Source organism: Protobothrops mucrosquamatus, unplaced genomic scaffold (assembly GCF_001527695.2).
Source record: "Protobothrops mucrosquamatus isolate PMUCROS unplaced genomic scaffold, P.Mucros_1.0 scaffold226, whole genome shotgun sequence".
NCBI classification, from domain to species: Eukaryota; Metazoa; Chordata; class Lepidosauria; order Squamata; family Viperidae; genus Protobothrops; species Protobothrops mucrosquamatus.
This window is the reverse complement of record NW_015386577.1, coordinates 338,552-361,920: the sequence shown is the minus strand read 5'-3', so window position 1 is coordinate 361,920 and position 23,369 is coordinate 338,552. Positions and strand designations below refer to the sequence as shown.

Genomic DNA, 23,369 nt, shown 5'->3' with positions numbered 1-23,369 from the left:
GCAAAATTATAGGTGGATCGCAACCACCAGATTTGTGTTTGCTTTGTTGGATAGGAAGCAGAGAGGCTACATAAGGGGTCTTCAAACTTGGCCCTTTTATGAGTTGTGGACTTCAACTCCCAGAATTCCTCAACATCAGGCTATGTCTTTATTTAGGCAGAATTCTATTTGTTTTATTTTGTGGAATTTGATAAGCCCTGGAAAAGCAAGATGGCCCAATAATGATTCAGGTTGACCTCTGAACATTTTTCATGGTCTGGTATACTCTGCTTTGCATATTCACTTTATCTCCTTTCTCTGGGGAGCAGGGAATATAGAATATGAGTATTATTCTCCATCCTCCATCAGTCCGCCCTTCAAGGTAGATCAGACTAAATCAATATCATCTAAGTCTGTAATATTTTAATGTTAATCTACACTAATAGAATCTTACAAGATTGAATGCATTTCCACCATCTCATCTTTGTGAGAGATTTATTCACATTACATTCTTACCCTGAACTCAGACCTCTTTTATCTGACCATTGCCTTTGCCTCCTGTCTCTCAAGGCCATTCCCTTGCCTTCTATATCTTCCTACAACCAGATGTTTATGTTTATGTCCCACTAAAGACACAGCCTCCTACTTCTGTTCTTTTCTTTACGCATCTTTTCTCTATTCACCTCTAGGAGACAGCAATGCAATTAGATAATTTTAAACCCCAGATTTAGTGTTGTATCATAGGGTTGCCTTCCCAGAGATGGTAGTAATGGACACTTCACATCCTTTGAAAAGTAATTACTCCATCTTGCTGTCTTTGGGAATCCTTTAGCTCAAATTGTCAGCCCGTGGGCCAGATGCATCATAGTAAAACTGCACCCACCCCATTGCCGGCCATGGCAAAGTCACGATACGTTGCGACATGTCACGTGACATTGTGAGTTTGACACCCCTGCTTTAGCTAGTATCCCAAATTTCTAAGTCCTCCATTGATGGCACCACTAGAAGTTAGGTTAAGTCCTAGCAGATACAGAAATTTACAGGATGGTATGCAATATTATATATTCCCCCATGTTTCTATTGTGTCCCCTAGGCAGTAATAAACCTGACACAATGTTTATCAGTTGCAGCTTCCTCATAGTGTAGTACATCGACAGCCAACCCTCCTTTTTGGCTACTCCTGTCTTCCTGCTGGCTTACTCTCCTAAATTCCTTATAGGCAGAAGGTACATTTCTCTTCCTCATAACATTGCATTATTCAGCTTTTACATAACACAATGCTTTGTCCAAATTGGCAGATGTCTTGTTTGGACTGGCCATCTTTCAGCTTCAACTTCTCACTGATTTTGCTCAACTTTACCTCCTGTGAAGCTTTTCTGATTTGGCCAGTCAACCTGGGGCTCATACACCACTGTCAAAGGTTGCCAATGCACTACCTCCTTTCTGCTTAATTAAATAATAAGGATTAGTTAAATAATAAAAGTCAAGATAGTAGCCACGATCGTGCAATTGGAGGCCTGTTCCTTTTTTCTCTGTGGACATCCCTATCTTATAGCAAAGTTCTACCCCACCCATACCCAACGGTTTGTAAATATAAGACCATTTCTTTTAAAACATTTACAAAGGGATATAAATCTACTACTACATCGCTTTTATCTCTAGTACCTATATTTTAAAATCTTTTACACTGCAAATACATTTACATTTCTAACCCTTAGTGCCGCCACACTGGCCTATACTTTTACAATTTCTCTATGTCTTCTCCACTCTTTTCCTCATATACTCTCTTAAGTCAGCATCTGGCTTTGATCTTCTGAGCCAGCCATATTCACTTGGTCTCTCCCATGCATTGGCATCCACTGGTATGTGTGTGTGTTGTTGATGATGGTGATGGTGATGCAAAGAAGGCTTGCATCATGACCCTTCCACCATCTTGCCTTTTCGATGCCAGAGCTTCCATGCAATACTTCTCTGTGTTACTCAATGGCATATAATTGCCAATATTCCATAATCAAGGATTCCTAACTTTTTCCTTATAACTTTGCTGTAAGTAATCTATCTTTCAGATTCTGTTGAATCTCTCAAATGTGTTAGTCTCTCATTGGCTTGATAATAATACATTGATGCCTTCCTCTGTATAATTTTATTCTCTGCTAAACATTTTCATAAATAAATTGCCTCCTATTATTAGAGACTAACACTTTAGAATCACTTTCCCTACTGAAAGCAACAGAACAACATTCAGTAATTCCTGCTGAAGGGTGATACCAAAGCTACTTGTGGCCACTTATAATATTCAATCAACATTTTAGCACAATGGCAACCCACTGGAATCCCATCAAGGGATCCTACAATGTCAATAACCACATTCTCTGAAGAAGGACCTGGAAGTAGATTAGATGTAGTGGTGTAACCCATCCATTCAATTTCCTCAGGTCTTATGCAGCAAATCTCTCCTACCTATGACAATACAAACTTCTGCTGAACTACATAACCAAAAGTTACCTTTACAGGTAAACATACCTGAATTTTAGTTTTTCAAGTCATTGGGTTTGAGAAGAAGTCAGTTTGATGTTGTGGTTAAGGCACCAGGCTAAAAATCAGTGGACTATGAGTTCTAGTCATGAAAGCTGTAACTCTCCTTCAGCCCAACACACCTCACAGTGTGGCTGTTGTGAGGTAAATAGTAGGAGTAAGGAGTATTACGTATATTCGCTGCCTTGAGTTACCTTTAAAGTAGTAAAGGTAGGATGAAAATGTAATAAACAAATAAAATAAAAAATAAGTGCCAAACTGTCAACATTTTGAGCACAGGCAGACTGGCAATATAGAAACGGTTGATCCAATGTCAATTCTATTTCTTTTATGTGGTGCATCATTTTCTATTCAAGAGAAATAAAACCAATATTATTCTTTCACAAAAATAGTAACATTTGGTTCGATAGCAACATGCATTTGCCTGACTAAACTGATCTACAACTTGTTTATTAGAAGCAACTTCTTGCAACACAGCATATTGACACCCAAACTAAACTTTCCCCCTTTTAGCTACTCAGTCCTTCCTCTTTACACTTCCAAGCCCCTTAAAGCACGGTACACAAAATATTTGACAGCTACCCATTCTGTACTTCATGACCTTTCTCCTGCTTTTTCTTCTCTACATTAGTCACACTTTTTTCCATAATATCCTCTCATCCTCTATTTATCTAACCCTCCTAGATGCTTTGGTAGTGCACTCTGTCTCTAGATGTTTTTACAAACAGCTCTCTAGGGCAACTGCATACATGAAAAGGGCTGTGGGGGACAGAATGTACACAGAGAGGCAAATGTGAAGAGGAAGGAAGGGGTTTGGGTCTGCAATCCTAAATTACAACAGTCAGCATGACTTGATAACAATCTACATTCCAGAGACATCTGGATTTCATATATGTTTGAGGAACTGCCATGTCGTTCGGGAGCCCCAGACAGGAGGAATCCAATAAAAGGAAGGATGGATGTTTTAATATAGCCTTAGGCTCTCTCTCTCAGAGTCAGTTTTCTTGGAGCAGAAACATCTATTTTGCTAAAAGTATCTCAGCAAAGTTGAATTGAATTGAATTCTTTATTTGGCCAAGTGTGACTAGCCACCCAAGGAATTTATCTCCAGTACAAAAGCACTCAGTGTACATGCAAAGCAACAGAATAATAATAATAATGCCAATAAAAGGGGGAGTAAAGGAGATAATAAGAAGGATAAACAATAATATTACAGCCACACTATATGGGTTAATAGACATTAGGCAGCACTGAGAGAATTAGGTGTCTAGCAGACTGATGGCAAGAGGGAAGAAACTGTTCTATGTCTAGTTGTTTTGGCCTACAATCCCCTATAGCGCCATCCTGAGGGAAGACGTTGGAACAGTTTATGTCCAGAATGTGAGGGGTCAGTAGATATTTTCTCAGCCCTCCTTCTGACTCGCTCAATATACTGATCTTCTGTAGGAGGCAGGTTGGTTGCAATTGTTCTTTCTGCAAACATAACTGTTCATTGGAGTCTGTACTTGTCCTGTTTGGTTGCTGTACCAAACCAGATAGTTTGGATCCTGAATAGATATTCTAAGCACATTGTAGATTTGCACTGGGGGTTGGATCAGTTGACCTTTAAGATCTGTTCCTATTCTTACATCTCTCTCTCTCTCTCTCTCTTGGCAGAGTACTGTGTGGAGTCTCTGAATGGTTCTGATCCTGGGAATAATACTAATGCCTCCTCTCCAGTTATCGAGTTTTGGGAGTATGTATTTCAATTGTTTGGGTTATTTATTTCCTTTCCCTCAATCCTTTCCCTAGGATTTAGAGGGGATATGTGTAGATTTGGCCATGCTGAAGTTCAAGGAGAAGGAAATTCATAGTATTGCAGGCTGCAGGTGGGGAAAACATGGGGTTCATCCTCAGGTTTTTGAAATAATGAGGCCTACAGAAAAAGCAGGAATTGCATACATGTACAGCATATCCTCCATCCCAGAGGTGTCTGCAGGGGGTGGTTAAAAAATATCAAGATGGCAGCACTGTACTCTACATCATCTGTAATTGATGGTTGTTTTTTCCCTGTTCCTACCAGCTTTCTTTACTGTCCTAAACATCTGGACAGCATCATCCCAGAAGAAAAACCTCTAAAATAATGTGAGGCATATAAATTATTGGTAGACTTTATTAATGTATTTATTTGTCACATTTTTATCTATGTTTCCTCCTGAGCTCAGATATTATTGCAGTTGCAGTGATGGCCGGGCAAGAGGCTGTTTTGAGAGTAGCAGAGAGAAAAATCCAAATATTTAGATTAATAAGAGAAGGTAAACAAACAGAAAACAGGAAAGCAACCTGATGGTGACATGATAATAGTAGTGGGCTCTAAATGAAATACTTCATAGGACTAGGGCTTTCTGCATTTGCAATTTTTATTGCAAAAATTATATATATTGCAAAAATTATATATATTCCAAAAATTGACCAGTTTTTCCTGTTGAATCATAGTGCCAAACTATCCTGTATAAATATTATGCTGCTTTTCCCCACCCCCACTGTCTCTTTGAAGAGGAATGTACATGTGATCAGCTCTACCCTCATTAGTCATTGATTAATTTCTGGGGAAAGTGCCTAAATTTTATGAAGGCAAGTGGGAAATACATGCCATTGTCTATCTATAAGCTTATAAGTATCATCAACACATTTTCTCTCTCCCTCAATACTCTGTCACCAATAAAGAAAGTACAGCTTGTAGCGAGTCTGACTAGCACCATCACTATTCTTGTAAGATAGTGCAATGGTCTGTGAGAATGACCTTGAGAGACAGGAGGAAGAGCTGCAGCCTTGACAATCATCATGCGTAAGGTACCTCAGCCCACACAAGGAAAGTTGCATGGGAACATCTCAGAAGGAACCCTTTTCTGGAAAGTAAAAGAGGGAGAAGTGCTTTCAGACATGCAAGATTCTGTTTCTATAGCTTACAATAAAAGTAGTGTTAATAACAGTTTGTGGTTTTCGGCTTGAGGACTTTGAAGGGCTAACAGATACTGTTGTGTCTATTCTGCAATGGCCAAGTTAAATTAAAGGCTTTTAGTGAGGAAGAGCTGTCAAGGAAGCAGGTATGAAGGGTTAATAGGAGCTGGCAGAAAGATGCCTCACTTCCCCATCCTTTCATCTCTCCTCTCAGGAGGCGTACGCTGAAAATAACAGAAGGTATTCACAATCTGGGCACTGTGCGCTGGGAATTGGCTCTCTGCCTCATGCTGGCCTGGATCATCTGCTATTTCTGCATCTGGAAAGGAGTCAAGTCCACTGGCAAAGTAGGAGTTACCCTGTGCTTGGTTAATGCTTAGATTGCATTGCTGTGTCCTGTCAGTTTTCTTGCATTGGAGAGCAGCAAGATGAAAGTATGCATGGACATATATTCATGTCTGTGTGGAGGGGGAATATTATAAATAATTTGATTCCATTTTAGTGGGCATTAAGGCCTGAGAAAAAGGTCAAAGCCCCGGCCGTAATTCTTATAGCAATACCTCTGCAAAATAGTTTCATCACAATCAACTTCCCTCAATTGTGTACTTTCAGATGTTTCAGATTACGAATCTCATCACTCCCAATGGTGTGGTACACAGTGATAGGAATTGTGAAAGACTCCAGATTGAAAAAAATTGATCTAGTCTATAGTTGGCTCACATTGTCCGATCAAAAACTGTAGCTTAGATCTGCATTAATTTCAAGAATTGCATTCACTTGTGAGAATTTTTTCAATATGTCACTACATAGGAAAATTCATGGAGGACAGGTATACCAGCATTTGAGGTATCAATAGTATTGTTCAACTTTTGTAAAATTCCTGTAGAAACATCCTATTCTAGGTTTCGCCAGTTGTTGGAATACAGAGGCAAAAGTGTCCTCCTGCTTCTGGATTTCCCAGAACCATTAAAGTAGCCAACATTAGAAACTTACTATTGTTGATGGTATGTCTAAACCATTTGTGGGATTGGGTTTGAGAAACATTGTTAACAATAATTCTTTTCTTTCCTGTTGGGCCCTTTTTAGAGGCAATGTTGGGAAACTATTGTTTAATCTTTAGACTATTTAGACTCTGATGTTCTATGGAACTGCTGGAGGAGGTCACCTGGAATATTACATCATTCCACTCAATTTCAGTGGAGCATTCATACTTTTGAATGTTGCCTAAGTTGATAATAGACTAGATGAGGAAAACAATCTGATGTTACATCTGGATAAAATAGAGGTGTTGTAGATGAATAGTGGATCTGAATGTTGGTTTTGTTCGTGCTTTGGTTGCATCCCAACTTGACTACTGCATGTTGACCAAATGGGTCCATCCTTGAAAAGTCTGTGGAAGTTGCAGCTGCTGTAAAATGCACAGCTACACTGCTAACCAATCCCTAATGGCATTGGTTGCCAATTCCTACTAGGCACAATTAAAGTTGGTATTAATTTTTAAAGCTATGAACAGTTAGGAGCACAGTTGCAGTTAAGAAAGTGTCTGATTATTAAAAGACTCCCATCATTGCTAGAGGCCCATCATTTTGGCAAGCAGGAGATACATTAGTCTTCTCTTGCATTTGCCCCCAGGTTTACGATATCCATTTCTTGGAAGTTGCATTTGGTCTCCACATTTTGAAAAAAATCTGTAAAGACATAGCTCTTTACCAACTGTTAATTATAATATTATTATTCATATTAATCTGTGTTTTTAAATTGTTAGTATTCAATTTCATTTAACATTTTTGTCTGCCGTTTTGGTATTTGCCAGGATAGAAATGGGAAGTATAAGTCAGACAAGGCAAATTCAAGATTTTAACTGATATTCCTTAATTGAAAGCCAAAACCCATAATGTGGAATATAAGTATATTCCCGCTTGGCTACTTACATTATAGGATGCAGTGGTAATAGAAAACATCAGTTTGATTAAATTAGCATTGCATTAAAGTTACATTGAATTAAGAAAATTCAGAATGCAAATGAATACTGTTCAGGGAAAAGAACATGCTTTTATTGATTCTAGGAGAACACAGAGACTAGTGCATGGATTTCAGAATGTACTTGCATCATGTACTGCTGTTACAACATTGGACATTTCACAATTGTGTCAGTTCCATCATGCTCTTCTTGTAGGCCAGGAAACACAAGCTGCCTGCACTACCATAATTTAAAATAGGTAGTGCTATTTCTTTTGGAAGGACAAAGAAAATATGAGGTTCAATTAATTCAATTCATTATGGTTATTATCAAGTCAAAAGGTTACAAGAATGGATGGAATACCCACAGAAAGGTCTATGACAGTGGTTCTCAACCTCTGGGTCGGGACCCCATTTGGGGTCGATCGACCATTTCACGGGGGTCACCAAGCAAGGCTGTCCGCCATTTTTTTGTCCGCCATTTTTTTTGTCTGCCATTTTTTTCCCCTTTTCCGGTGGGTGCCTTACCTCCCTTGGGCTGGGCCAGCTGGTGGTCGGCCTGCTCCATCTCTGCCGCTTGCCAGCTACGCCTCGGCCGGCGCAGGGGGCGGAACCACGCATGTGTGGCGCTCCTGGGCAGGGAAAGTCCTCGACTTACGACCGGTTGGGTAGTCCTCGACTTATGACTGGTTTAGTCCTCGACATACGACCGGTTTAGTCCTCAACTTACGACCGGTTGGGGTCGTGGCATTAAAAAGGTTGAGAACCACTGGTCTATGACAATTCGCCATGGCCAACTCACCACAGCCAACTCACCATGGCCAATTCGCCACGGCCAACTCACCACAACCAACTTGCTACGGCCAACTCGCCATGGGACAATTATCCATGGCCAACTCATTGTGGGACAACTCACTGCAGGACAAGCGTTACACTAATATCAAAGAAATGGTACTAGAATCATTAAAGAAAGGATGCAAAAGGAAGGACAAAATGAAATTTGAACTGCAAAAATTAAAATATTTTTTTTATTTATTTGAAATAATTGAATTGAATTGTCCAATTGTCCTGTGGGAAGTTCCCCTGCAACAACCTGGCTGTGTTGAGTTGTCCCGTGGTGAGTTGGCCATAGCAAATTGTCCGCAGCGAGTTGTCCCATTCCGCCCACAGAAACATGGCAAGCAATAGAAGAAGGAATAGTAAATGTTCTAAAAAGTTATGCCAACAAATTTGGAAGATGACATATTGGCTAACAGAATGAAAGAGGTCACGCTACATTCCAATATCAAAAAAGGGAGACTTAACAGAGTGTTAACAATATTCTTAATTTCACATATTGGAAAATAATAGGATAATCCAAAACAGATTCAAGCCTTACATGGAAAAAGAGAAATACGGAGGTTCAAAGTGGCTTTAGAAAAGGCTGCCTAATACGGCAAGTTATTTCTGATGCAACTGGATAATTGAGAAAGCCAAAGAATACCAAAAAGAAGTCATTATGTGCTTCATTGATTATAAAAAGAGCATTGATTGTGTGGATCACACAGAGTTGTCGAATGTGCTTTAAAAAAATCAGAACATCTCATTGTCCTCATGAGAAACTTATATACAAGTCAGGAAGACAACGTATGGACAGAACATGGTGAAATATGATTCCAAGTTACCAAAGGTGTGAGACCAGGCTGCATATTTCCCCCCTTAATTATTCAACCTATATTCTGAATATTTATTAAGAGAAGTGGGCTTGTAAAAAGATGAACATGGTTTTAAAATTGGGGGAAGAAACATCAATGATCTGGCCTACTCTATGCTAATGACATTGCTTTGATAGCCAGAAATGCAAATATCCTGCAAACTCTAGTAATAAAAGTAAAGCAGCACAATGAAAAATGGGACTAAAATTCAATACAAAGGAGACCAAACTATTGACAACAGATAAAACAACCAGCCTCAGAACTGACAATGAAGATATCAAAGTGGTGAAAAGTGTCTGCCTTTTAGTATTATCTTGCTAAGGGTGCAAAATAACTGAAACCAAATCATATGCATTACATGAGGCTATTTCCCCCCATTTCAAGGGGTCAGAGGTTGTTTTTTTCTGAAGTTGTGGTCAATGGGGCTGTAACAATTGGTTGAAAGTCTTCAAGTAGACTTATGGCCAGAGATTGTCTGCCCCTATTCTCTTCTGCTGTCTGTTAATAACCCTGTAAACAACCTATTTACTAAGGTTTTTTTTGAGGCTTCTTCTGCTTTATTCACAGGTAGTCTACTTCACTGCCACTTTTCCTTACCTAATGTTGATTGTGCTGCTAATTCGAGGAGTCACTCTCCCTGGGGCTTTAGGTGGAATTATATTCTACTTAAACCCAGACATTTCCAGACTGGCTGATCCTCAGGTGAGTTGTAACTTCTATTGCGTTTCAATAGGCAGATCATGCACATTTCAAATGGATTTGGCAGATGTGCTTCCAATTTTTCATGGACACAATATTCCTGCACAAACCTGAAAGTGTTATTGAAGCTTTGCTAAGTCACGTCATTAAAGCTAAGTGACTTTTAAAGTAGAGGCATTTTTCAGGCTTGTACAAAGACCTGGAAAAAGTGTGGCTGCTTTAAAGAAATGATGACCTTTTATTGGCCAGGTCAGAATGATTTTTGATGTCCTCAGAGCTCTATGAAAATAGGGGCAGATGAATTTCATAAGATCAAAACTCCTTCCTAACTAATATAGGGAGCATGGACTGGTCTACACTTAGTTGTTGTCATTTATTCGGTGTTACTCCTTTCTCTTAAAGTTTTGCATCATCTTCCAATTTATGCAAACATTCACACAGGATAATTTGTATTGATTTTGCCTGCCATATGTTGTGCAGGCAACATATTTTGTGCCTATCCTATATACATCTTTCCCTAAGATATTCAGGTTTTGCATACAATTTTTCCAAGCATTCATTTTTTAAATTTGATGTTTAAGGAGAAGAATCTTTCAAGAGAATTCTAGCAGACCCTGTGGATGATTGCATGCTCATTCCTGTTGCAACAAATTCCTTTCTGGATGATTGCACCATTTGCTTGAAAAGAAATCTTTGAAAGATTTATTTGACATGCTTACTCTTAACTGCTTACCTGAGGGATTGTCAGTAATATAACATCTTAAGCGTGACCTAATAAATCCAGTCAAACAAAATGCACATGAAAGCATAAAATACCATCTATCACTTTCCCTTTTGGGTCCCCTCCAGGTGCATTGGCTTAAACACCTGTTGTCCCTAGCCACTGTTGTGATGGGTAGCTGGGGATGATGAGCGTCGTGGTCTGATGCATCTGGAAATTGCTATGGTGGGGAAAATTGCAACACATACATTAAGAGCTGTCCCATGGCAGCACTCTGAATAACTTGGAAGCATTCAACTTGGGCCCTAGCAATTCTTCAATATGTTTTGTAATCTTCGAAACCATCCAATAGTCACAGTGTACCATGGAAGTCTAATGAAAAAATTCAAACAAATAAATGAGGTTACTAGATACATTGTCCCAGAAAAGATATTTCAAAGCCAACACTGTATTTGCCCACCTAACAGCTCATATAATACAGAAGAGAGCTGGCCTGGAGAATCCTTCAGAGACATTGTGCAATAAGGAGCGAGGGATGGAGATAGGAATCGCTGAACAGGGCTTAATACTAGAGGCAGAGAACTTGTGGTCCTGAAGGTATGGCTGAATTCCAATTTCTAGCAAACCCAGCTAGCAGGAACAGTGTTCCCAAGTGCTGTGTTTCAGAGGCCCTCTCCAACCTGTATGTACATGTCATGTTGGACTACTGTGCTTTTCATTATTCATCTGTGCTGTGTGCTGTTAGATCCTAGACCAGGGGTCCTCAACCTTGGCAACTTTAAGACTTGTGGACTTCTTAAAGTTGCCAAGGTTGAGGACCCCTGTCCTAGACAAAGTTATTTTAGTCATTTAGGGGAAATCTAATGTTTGAAAGACAGGTCCAAGCATGCCATTGTAAAGGCAAAGGGCTTTTCCTAAAAATCAGCCCCCAGCTTCACTGAAAGATGTACACAGATATGGACATACTCGGTCACTGCCATTTAAGGCACAGCACTGCAGACTCTTCTATTAAATATTCAGCATCTGACAGATGGTTTTGCCAAGTCCTAAGTGAAAATGATTAGGCAAGAGAAAGATAATGTCTCTTCCAATTTACTGGGTCAGGTTTCTCATGTCTAATATCCAAATTTCCCCCGAGAGACTGGTGTTCCTAGCAAGAGAAACCCGGCGAAAAGATTTCTTAGGGTGTGTCTTTAAATTTACTTTACTATGATTTACTTTGAATTGGATGCAATTTGGGTTTCACTGCTAATTTTGAAAATGGGGAAGGGTTCAGCTGATCAGGTTTTTATCCCTTATTATTGGAAGACTTTTACTTTCTTTTCAAGTCACATAGTCAGTTTGGAGTGACTTTTTTGAGTCACTCCCAAAGATAATTAACCACAAGCAAAAGATGCCACCCATCTCCCCAGAGTCAACCTATCGGAGAGATGGGCAGCATATAAATTTAATAAATAAATAAATAAATACTAAAACAAATAAAATAACAATCAAATACCTTATAAATCTAGATCAAGCTAGAAGTAAAAAAAAAAAAACTCAACCAACCAATCAAAACCAATGCACCCATTCAAATTAAGTAGTCCTCAAACATATAAATGGTTGCTTGTTATTATTAAATACACCAACAATGTGAAATCATCACTGGTGTTGGCCTTCATATGCATCGAGTTTTCCCAAGAACATTCCCCTTGGATGTTGTGATGTATTGGCATAGTATATGTGCGGTGTGGCCTTTTGCAATGGATAGATGGAAATTTTGTCAATGAGCAGATTTTCTAAGTGTCGTCCAAGATTTTTGGGTAGGGCACCAGTCTGCCAAATATTATTATTATTATTATTATTATTATTATTATTATTATTATTATTATTATTATTATTATTATTATTATTATTATTATTATTATTTGTTAAATTTATATTTAACTCTTAGAGATATAACAAAGCAGTTTACAAAATTAAGTTGTAAATGTTAAAAAAACCCAAGAGTACTATTTTTGCTGGTTTTATTTTTGTATTTTATCATCTCACACATTCACTTGCTGGACTTCTGACACTGGAATGACATAGCTAAGCCTAGAAAATTTAATGTTGATTGAGTACACAGGCAAGTTTACACTTGAGAGGTAGCCTTTTAGATATTCTACTTTCAGACTATTTAGAGCTTCTATCGAGTATTCCAAGAATGTGTGTGTTCATGAGAATGCAGTTTGTTTGTTTCTTCTGCAACTCAATTATTTTCCACATGACATGTGTTGGACTTCAGCTCCTATAATTTTTTAGACAAAATAGGCAATGACTACTTCAATTATGAAAGTAAAAGGTTTTAGATTTTGATTTATACATGTATCTTTTTGAATTTTTCAGTGATGTTTCCTTGTGCTTTGATCAATTGTTCCATCACTTCCAACTTTTTATGGTCCAATGTAACTGCTTCTTTAAGTTCTTGTAAGCTCCTGTTTGTGTCATCAGTGACAATAGCAACCCCATTATCTTCTGCTGACTTCTTTTCCCATTGACTTTAATTTTTTCCAAGCCTTGGGATCTTCTCTACAGTAGTTACTCTTGCCTTTGCATTACATATGCAAAATATTTAAGCTTTAGCTTCAATATTAATGCTTCTAGTAAACAGTCTGGTTTTCATCCAATACTGAATTATTTGTTCCTCTTCAAAGACAGTCCAAAGTATTCTCAATAAATTTTCTAGTAGCAGAATTCAAAGGCATCCTTTTTCCTTCATTAAGTCTTTCTGCTGGTTCCACTTTCTCAGCCATGTGTTGCAACTAGAAAAGTACATGGACGCAGCAATACGCATTTTTTTCAGTGTGATGCATCTATACTTTAATATCTAAATAGATCTACCATAATCTTTCTCATATGTAGGAAATTCTTCTCTATTTCGTGGATACAGCTACCATCTCTATGAATTTTTGAACCAAGGAAATCTTTTACAACTTCTACTTCTTTTCTAATTGTTTTCTAGGGATGGCATTGGCTGTTACCACGTTCTTCTTGATGATCTACCTCCTGACTGTAGAATTATTGTCCTTTTCTTGTTTCAGGTATGGATGGATGCAGGCACGCAGATCTTCTTTTCATATGCCATTTGCCAAGGATGCTTGACAGCCCTTGGCAGCTACAACAAATATAACAACAATTGTTACAGGTAGAAGTAAAACACCACTTTTAATTTCTGCAGACTTTTAGTGTTTTGTTGTATCAGTCATTGCGTGTTTCCTACCCGTGTTTGTAATCCACTGAATTCTTTAATATATATTTCTCTGTGGTCTGACAATTCTTCTGGAATGCAGGATCTTCTGGAATAGTTCAAATCATTTCAGTTCAGTCCTCTATCTTGCTGCCTGCATCATGCAACAACCATTCACTCATTTCTGTAAATATAGATATAGATACACAAACATGTACACACACACACACACAGAGAGAGAGAGAGAGAGAGAGAGAGAGAGAGAGAGAGAGAGAGAGAGAGAGAGAGAGAGAGAGAGAGAGAGAGAGAGAGAGAGAGATCTAATCTATCACTGTAATATCTCTTGCAAAAGGTGATCACATGACCCTGGGATGCAGTAATGGTCATAAATATGAACCAGTTGCCAAGCATCTGAATTTTAATCACGTGACCATGGGGAAGCTGCAAAGGTCGTAACTGTGAAAAACAGTCATAAGTCACATTTTTCAGAGCTGTTGTAACTTTGAACAATCACTAAACAAACTATTGTAAATCTAGGACTTCCTGTATATTTTATACATTCTGTAATGTATATTCTAGCAAGACATGATTTTATGTTTGCTTTGCTTTCTTTGCATGTATGTATTTCTTCTAGTTCAATTATCAATATTTGTAAGAAAATATACTTTAAGTACATATATGTATTTGTGTGTCTATGGATTCTCTCTATCTCTCTGCCTCTCACATTCTTACATACAAACACAAACATAGCTTAAACTATCTAATCTAATTGGAAATGCATTCCAAAAACAATAAAGGGAATAAAGCAAAACTTTAACAATAATTAAGGGTGAACAAATAAACATTCAAGTAGAAGTAAAACAGCTGTGATAAAAGAAAGCAAAGATAGTGCCAATAGTAATAGATGCCTTGGGTATAATCCCAAAATAACTGGAGTACCTCTTGAACACCATCAGCATTGATAAATTCATGATCAGTTGATTGCAAAAGGCAGCTTTACTTGAAACAGCTTACATACTCTAGCAATATTTTTAACCCCATCACATGACAACATCTGCCTATCCCAGGTCCTTGGGAAGGACTTGATAGGTGGGTAAAAATGCCAAATCCAGTCTAAACATCTGGTTGATTGCATGACCAACCATAATAATAAAAATGCCATTTTAGTAATTCTTAGTTAAAACTTGAATTATTAAGTTTCCACCAGTCTTACACTATGAATCTAACTGTAAATTAACCTTACATAATGAAATTAAATAAAAATTTACTAAATGTATAGTCCAGTTGCCATGACTCACCTTCCAGACAACTTTACCTGAATGACTGAGAATCTTCATCGACATACTAAGTGTATACAAGCTGACTACCAACAATTCCTAAGTTACTATCTTAGTAGGTCATGGGAATGCCATATATATGGTCTATTTAAAGTTCAGCAAAGCTCTTGACAAAGCCTTTCATGACTAGATGACTTCTAAAATCTCTTCCAACTCTCATTCTATGCTTCTATGATATGCTGTATGGTATGGATGTGTAAACTTTTCCAAAGGAATCTGGAAATGCCAAGGGCATATACGTATGGAATAAGAGAGAATGCCATAGTAAAAGCACAAAGAATGTCCAAAGCATGTTAAAATCTTCTATCACATTTTTAGAGTATGCAATCTATTAAGCTGGGTATGGATAATCCTCAACTTACAACTACAATTGGAAATGGAATTTCCGTCACAAGTCATTGTGATCATAAGTTGACTTGGATCTGATTTTATGACCATTTCTACAATGGTTGTTAGACAAACACCATGATCATAAATACCAACCCATTCTTGCAAATGGGCAGCTTTTTGCCAGAGACAGCAAAAAAAAAAAAAGTCTCAAATTGTGGTCACCACAGGACACCGCAATTGGTTATAAACACACACTGTTGCCAAGTGCCTGAATTGTAATCATGGGAACATGGGTGTGGTACAACAGTACAACACTGTAAGTTCAAGGACTGGACTTTTTTTTAGCACTGTTATAATATTGAACATATTGAACCATTAAACAAATGGTCATAAGTCAAGGATTACCGTACCTGTTATGATCAGCAGTGCAGTCTAGAAGACATATAGTAGGCGGGAAAGGGCCTAATGTTGGGTTACTATGACAACCAATCCAGCGCTTCCATTTTCCTGGATGCCCAGAAAACCTGATTGTGTTCTATGGTGAGAACACAGATTGTGAGCTATTCCTCAAAGGCAGATTCTGTTTCATACTGATTGTGTGACTGTTGCTTTATCTGATTCAATTTCTCTCTCTCTGGGATTTTCAACAGAGATGCCTTCATGCTCTGTTTCCTGAACAGTGCCACAAGCTTTGTGGCGGGCTTCGCCATCTTCTCTGTGTTGGGCTTCATGGCGCAGGAACAAAATATCCCCATTTCAAAAGTAGCTGAATCAGGTAAGGATCTGATGGCTGCAGAAGGAGATACCTAAATATAAATTCCATACTTTAGGAATAGGAGCCATGACATAAGCATAAGACTCTCTTTCCCAATTTAATTTTCTGTTTTGGTCATGCTGGCTGGAATTCTGTGAGTTGTCACATATGCTAACTTGGAGGAGGCCTTCCATACAATTTCTCTACAAGATGGGTAGAGAAACTCACGTATGTCTGATTTTGTTGATGTTCTCCACATTCATCTGATTTTGTCTCCCATACCTGGGAGGCACTAGATTCAGAAACACAGGTAGTCACTGATAACTGTGTATTTGTCTATCTTAATCCAGTAAGCATGTTTGATAAGGCAGAAGCTGAAATTCTTTGCATGAATTCCCATTCAACTCCAATCATCATATCCAGTGGGATAAAGTTTTAACAGGAACTGTGATTTAATAACTGTTGAAAGGATGCTGGTTCCTCACCTTAAGCTAATAGAACATTGCTTTGTTTCTTTTTCTTTGATTGACAGGTCCTGGCCTAGCATTTATTGCCTACCCCAAAGCAGTAACCATGATGCCTATATCTCAGCTGTGGGCCTGTTTGTTCTTCCTTATGTTGATCTTCTTGGGGCTGGATAGTCAAGTACGATTATTATTATTATTTAAAAAAAAGCAAGACCCTGTAATGTATTCTTAAAATGTAGAATATCTTTATATCTTTGTATGTAATACATCTTGCAGAAGAAATACAGTTTTCTTCTTTGGAAAGAAAGGAGCCCCATGAGCAAATGATGCTCAGCATTAATTGTTTATATAAATTTGGAGAACAGAACTTTGATCTGATGCAACAAAGATGCACAGATTGTTTGTAGTACAAATGCAGATGTAAGCTCTCTTGTGATGGATTCTTTCACCTTTTCAAATTGAACTGTTGTTTTTTTCTCAAGCAGCTTTTAAGAAAAAAATAAGAAGTTGGCAAAGGATTTACTCATATGTTCATTTATGATACACATGGCCACCAGGCATATAATGTCAGTGGATGGTTTCTTATGCTGACCGTTGATCCTATTAGCTAAATGCTGTTCTTGAAGCTCTTGGGTTGTCCAGCAGAGTTCTTTATCCAGACTCTGGATTTTAACAGATTTTTACAGAAAAATCCCAAGAATTAGAAGCCCTCCAAAGACAAAACTTGTGATTTCTCGTGTGTGTGTAGAAAGAATTCTTAAATCCCATCTGGGGTATGTTGAGAATGATGGGAAAATCTCTGACTTGTAGCAATATATCACAACCTAATCTAGGAATACATATGTGCTAAAATTGCTACAGGAAGCTCTTAGCTAGCAAAGAAAGAAAAGAGAGAGGAAGAAAGCTAAAGAGATTAAGAGCCAACAGAGGGAAACTTTGGATTTTGGTCTTCTGACATTCTTTCTTCCCCAGTTTGTCTGTGTCGAGAGCTTAGTGACTGCCATTGTTGACTTGTTCCCGGAAATCTTCCGTAAGAAAGGACGTAGAGAGCTGCTGATCCTGGGCATTGCTGTGATTTGCTATCTTATTGGCTTGCTGCTGGTCACGGAGGTGAGAAGTGGAGGTCAGTGGGAGGAAGAGATACAACTACAAAATATATGTTACTACTGTAATATTAGCAACTATCCTCCAACATTTCAGCCCATATGATTAAGTTACCCAAATGATCATCAGATCATAAAATGCATTCGGTTTACATAAGTTCCTTCTCTTCCCTTCCTCCAGTATTCATTCCTATTTTCTGGCACCTAGTCCAAGAAATCACAATCCTGTTTTGTGCTTGCTTTTAGAATGTCCTTGGGTTGTAATTATCATCCCAATATTTAGGGATACTTACTTCTGTAATCCAACGTCTACAAGGTCACACATAATATCATCTGTGAAATTTCTGGGAACAGATTAAATCCATTCTGTCCTTCTATGAAGGAGATGAACTGTTTCAAAATTTGATTGATAAAAAGATAAATAAATAAATAAATAGGAGGGAAGGAAGGAAGGAAGGAAGGAAGGAAGGAAGGAAGGAAGGAAAGAAAGAAAGAAAGAAAGAAAGAAAGAAAGAAAGAAAGAAAGAAAGAAAGAAAGAAAGAAAGAAAGAAAAAGAAAGAGGATATACCCTTGCTAATAGATATGCATACAGTGTATGGAAGTATCACATGTGCACAATTACAGTTTGAACTTGGTCAACATGAACAGGATATTTTGCTTCCTTCATAGATACTTATTGCAGGCAGCATAGTGGACTTAAGTTGCAGAAGGTCTATAATCAGTATAGTCATTGTGGTATTATTTTTTAATTGAAACTTGAAAATGGAACTTTAATGATCAATTGATCATAACCAAATATAGAAGAGCCTACTGCAGGTAATGAGATTCGTTATCCAGGACATGAAGAAATATTTTAATGAAGGAGTAATATGGGTAGGGAGACAACTACAATGATATGAGATCTATTATTCTTATTTCTTACTCTTATTCTGGGGTAAGTAGGAGAAAGAGGTTCTTACTTAAAGGAGGATGACATGAAGCCATGGTATCAGGAGAAGAAGACAAAAGGGAGAGGAGAGGAGAGGAGAGGAGAGGAGGAGAGGAGAGGAGAGGAGAAGAGAAGAGAAGAGAAGAGAGGAGAGGAGAGGAGAGGAGGGGAGGGGAGGGGAGGGGAGGGGAGGAGAAGAGAAGAGAAGAGAAGAGAGGAGAGGAGAGGAGAGGAGGGGAGGAGAGGAGAGGAGAGGAGGAGAGGAGAGGAGAAGAGAGGAGAGGAGGGGAGGAGAGAAGAGGAGAAGAGAAGAGAAGAGAAGAGAAGAGAAGAGAAGAGAGGAGAGGAGAGGAGAGGAGAGGAGAGGAGAGGAGAGGAAGATTGCCACATAGATTTTAAGTATGTAGATGGATGCTAATAGAATATGCTAACGAAGCAATAGAAACCTAAAGAAGCAATCAGTAATAATTGAATAAGTAAATAATTATCTTCAGCTCTCTATCATTTAACTGCATCAACCAATTATGCTTCAGAAATACTAAGAATGCTTACTGAATTTGTATGACGCCAAGGAGGGGCATCACAGGAGAAAGCAAAGTTGCATGGAAAAAGCAGGAGTGGAGAGTTGTGAGAAAGATTGAGACAACTCTTGAACCTTGGACAGCTCCAGGAGGCCTTTGACTGCTTGCTGTCATTGGTTACAATTCAACCCTCTGATCCGAGAGTAGGACCTGATGTCCCTCAGGAGCTTGAAAGGGATGGGAATGACAGGTTTTCAAAGACTGCATTTGAAAATTAATCTTGAACCAGTTCAGATTTCTACTGGGATTTTTGTCTCCTTAAATCAAAAGTTATTACATCCCTCTTTTTTTTCCTGGACAGCTAATTCATAGTTTCCTCACTTGCTCAGTCATCAGTATCTCTGAGGTCTGGATGAGGTTTGGCAGCTGGTTTTCCTCAACATGCAGTATGCCAATTGCACTTCTAGAGATAATGCTTTCTTTTCTTGTTGCTTGTGTCTCAACTCAAATTCCAACTCAGGACTATGGAACTGGAGAGAAATCAGAATGGTGACCACAAACCTTTTATCCTACAAGACTGGATGTAGGATAAAAAGCCATTTATAAAATGCTTGCAGTTTTTTTACTGATTGGGAGAAGAGGAGTAGATGCCAGACGAGTAACTAGACTGCAAATTTATGAAAACATGCCTCGGGCAATAGGTTGTTTTTTTTTTCCCAAAGAAGTTAATAGGTTCAGATTTTGGTGTTAGCTTTTTGTTTTAAAGCTAAAGCAAGAAATTCTTTTACTCATTCTTTGATTTATATAGCACAGAATGAGAAATAATATGTGCAGGTAGTCCTGGATGTACGAGCACAGCTGAGCCCAAAATTTCCATTGTTAAGCAAGACAGTTAAGTGTTAAGTGAATTTTGCTGCATTTTACAACTTTTCTTGCCACAGTTGTTCAGTGTATCAGTGCAGTTGTTAAGTTAGTAAAGTGAATCTGACTTCCCACTTCATTTTGCTTGTCAGAAGGTCACAAAAGGGGATCACATGACCCCAGGACACTGCAACCGTCATAAATATGAGCTCATTGCCAAGCATCCAATTTTGATCATGTGACCATGGGGATACCGCAGTGATTGTCAGTGGAAAAACGTTTTTTTTTCAGTGCTGCCATAACTTAAAATGGTCATTAAATGAATGGTTTTAAGACAAGGACTACCTGCATGTTTGTTGCTTTGGGTTCTGACCCTTTTGCTTTGTGGTTCTTGTAGGGTGGGATGTACATCTTCCAGCTGTTTGATTATTATGCAGCCAGCGGCACGTGCCTTCTCTTTCTTGCCGTCTTTGAAGTCATCTGCATTGCTTGGGTTTACGGTACGTAAGACATTCAATTACATGAAGGCAATGTTTGATGCACACAGGGCTCCCTTTAAGAATGAAGACACATTTGACACACTAGAACAGCTGTCTAGATGTGTCAAGACTGCATTGCTCAATTGCAGGCCTGGGAATTCTGAGAATTGTACTCCAACATACCTGCAAGGCAGCAGGTCCAAGCAGATGTTATTTTTCTCTCTCTTTTGATCAGCCTTTTTTACTTCTCATCTAGCTGTGCCTATTCCAATTCTTTTAGTTGGATGAATCTGCTGGTGCACTCATTCTTCAATTCATATATTAGACCAGTGGTGGCAAACCTATGGCACAGGTGCCAGAGGTGGCACTCAGACCCCTCTCTGTGAGCACGCGTACCGTTGCCCCAGCCCCGCCTTCCCCCACAGCCCCCTCCTCACCAGCAGCCACCCCGGAGGAGAGTAGCCACCAGGCGTGGCCCACACAGAGCAGCGCGGCCAAGGACATGGCAGACGGGCAGCAGGGACAAGACTCCACCCTCGCACCCCGTCGCAGATGATGCTGCTGGGTGCGGGCAGAGGACTTGGCTGCCATGGTGCTGCAGGGCCACCTGGGCGATCTGTGGCGGGCCATGGAAGCGGTAGCTGGCCCTGCAGGTGGGCGGGGCAGGGTGCAGAGCGAGCGAGGGCGGGGTGTTTTTTGGGCACTCGGTGTCTAAAAGGTTCGCCATCACTGTATTAGACAAACACAGTTCCTGTCAGCTTGTGATACAAAATTTTTCATCACACTTTAAACAATAGCAAAGGTTAAGGCAGACGTTTGGACTAAACTTTTCCAAACTCTAAATTACTCACTCCTGCCCCCCCAAAAAAGAAAGGAAAAGAAAAAATAAAATAAAAGAGGAGGGAGTCAGATTTTTGCCCCCATCTACTCAAGAGTCCCAACATGAAATCTGGTGGGCTACATTATTATTATTATTATTATTATTATTATTATTATTATTATTATTATTATTATTATTATTATTATTATTATTATTATTATTATTATTATTATTGTTGTTGTTGTTGTTGTTGTTGTTGTTGTTGTTGTTTGTTGTTGTTGTTCCAACTCAAGGCGAACATACATACTACCCCTTCCTTCTCCTCTTTCCCCACAACAACAACTTGTGAGCTGGATTTGGCTGAGAGAGAGTGACTGGCCCAAAAATCACCCAGCCAGCTTTCATGCTTAAGGTGGTACTAGAATTCACAGTCTCCCAGTTTCTAGCCTGGTGCCTTAACCACTAGATTAAACTGGCTATATATGCAGTTCAAGGACGTATATTTTAATCCCTAAATTAAATACTGGGGTTCCCCCCCCCTCTTTTAGATGCAGCCACTACAACATGACTTATAATTACACAATATCAAGGAAAACAAGGTAAAAATTGAATAGTGAAAGTATTGAACCTAAGCGTTAGAAATATCTCCTTTTAGAGCAGGATAAACAAAAGACAAGCAGCACACACGTTTTCCCCCATTTGTTGCTGGCTTAAGCTGCCAAGATTTTTCGTCCTGATGATTCTGCATTTCTGAAGCATTAGAGGGAACTGATGTTGAATCCCAGTTGCTTAGGGAGAAAGCAAGAGAAATTACTGAATCCAACTCCTTTCTGAGGGTTTCCCTTAGCATCTGGTAGCTATTGTGGGAATCAAGTGCTGAACCTTGATTTGATCCAGCGCACTTCTTATATAATGTTTTTAAAGCATCTTAAATAGATGCTACCTGCAGGCTCTTAAATGCTTCATAATGCTTAAAACTAGGATGAAATCCTCATTTCCTGTTTTTATTTTTTTCTACCTGAATGGGCTGCACTTATTTTGTTGTGCTGCTAGATTTGAATTTGAAGGGGGGTTTTTTCCACTAGGGAGATGATGACAGTACTATTCAAGGTCAGAACAAACTCATCTGTAGGACATTCTTGCAGTTGGGTTAAAATGTCTCTCCGCTATAACATAATTTTAAAGGATCAAAATAATCCACTTCCTACAGCATGTTCAGTCCAGTTAGCCACCAATACAATCCATTTTTACCCGTGTCTCTGGTAATGTAAAATCACGCTACCCATTGTCATTTCTGGAAAGTACCTAAGGAGACTATTTTTCACTGTATCACTAGTCTCTTTAGTCTAGTGGTTAAGGCACCAGGCTAGCAAGCAAGAAATCGTAAGTTCACATCCCATCTTAGCCATGAAATCCAGCTGGATGACCTTGGGCCAGTCACTCTCTTTCAGCCCAGCCCATCAAACAGGGTTGATGTGGTGGGAAAAATAGGAGGAAGAAGGTGTGTTGGATATGTCCCCACATCATGAGTTGTTTGTAAAAATAATAAAGATGGGATACCTTTAAATTAAAAAATTAATTAAAGAATAATAGTCAATCATTGTTAGAGATGTGTTCTGGGTTGTTAAATTAGTTTTGTAACTGAGGAAATTTTTTCAGCCTTTGGATTTAGTTTCTCCTACAACATAACTGAAGGGGAAAAGCTAGTTCAACCCTATGCATGACTGGGTAAAAGAACTTTCTCCTCATTTACCCAGAATAATGATTGCTGTTTTAGATTATTGCAAGACAAAACATTCATAACTATTTTTGTATCAAAATAGTGCATCAAAATAGGGTCTGGATGGGGAGGAACAGACTCAGGCTCAACCCTTCCAAGACCGAGTGGCTGTGGCTGCCGGCGCCCCGGCATAGTCAGCTGATTCCATCGCTGACTATAGGGGGCGAAATTCTGGCCCCCTCGGAGAGGGTACGCAACCTGGGGGTCCTCCTGGACCCACGGCTGACACTGGAAGACCAGTTGTCGGCCGTGA

At 39.0% G+C, this 23,369-nt stretch overlaps 1 protein-coding gene across 1 annotated transcript in view; it reads left to right on the top strand.

The window, feature by feature from the left end:
* LOC107285904 (sodium- and chloride-dependent betaine transporter-like) overlaps positions 1–23,369 on the top strand; it is a 57,065-nt gene that overhangs the window by 20,330 nt on the left and 13,366 nt on the right. The window contains exons 5-12 of the mRNA XM_015814170.1: positions 4,171–4,249; positions 5,669–5,801; positions 9,675–9,809; positions 13,590–13,693; positions 16,053–16,177; positions 16,689–16,801; positions 17,596–17,733; positions 20,435–20,537. Coding sequence (XP_015669656.1) covers positions 4,171–4,249; positions 5,669–5,801; positions 9,675–9,809; positions 13,590–13,693; positions 16,053–16,177; positions 16,689–16,801; positions 17,596–17,733; positions 20,435–20,537 — 930 coding nt within the window. The remainder of the gene's footprint in view (positions 1–4,170; positions 4,250–5,668; positions 5,802–9,674; positions 9,810–13,589; positions 13,694–16,052; positions 16,178–16,688; positions 16,802–17,595; positions 17,734–20,434; positions 20,538–23,369) is intronic.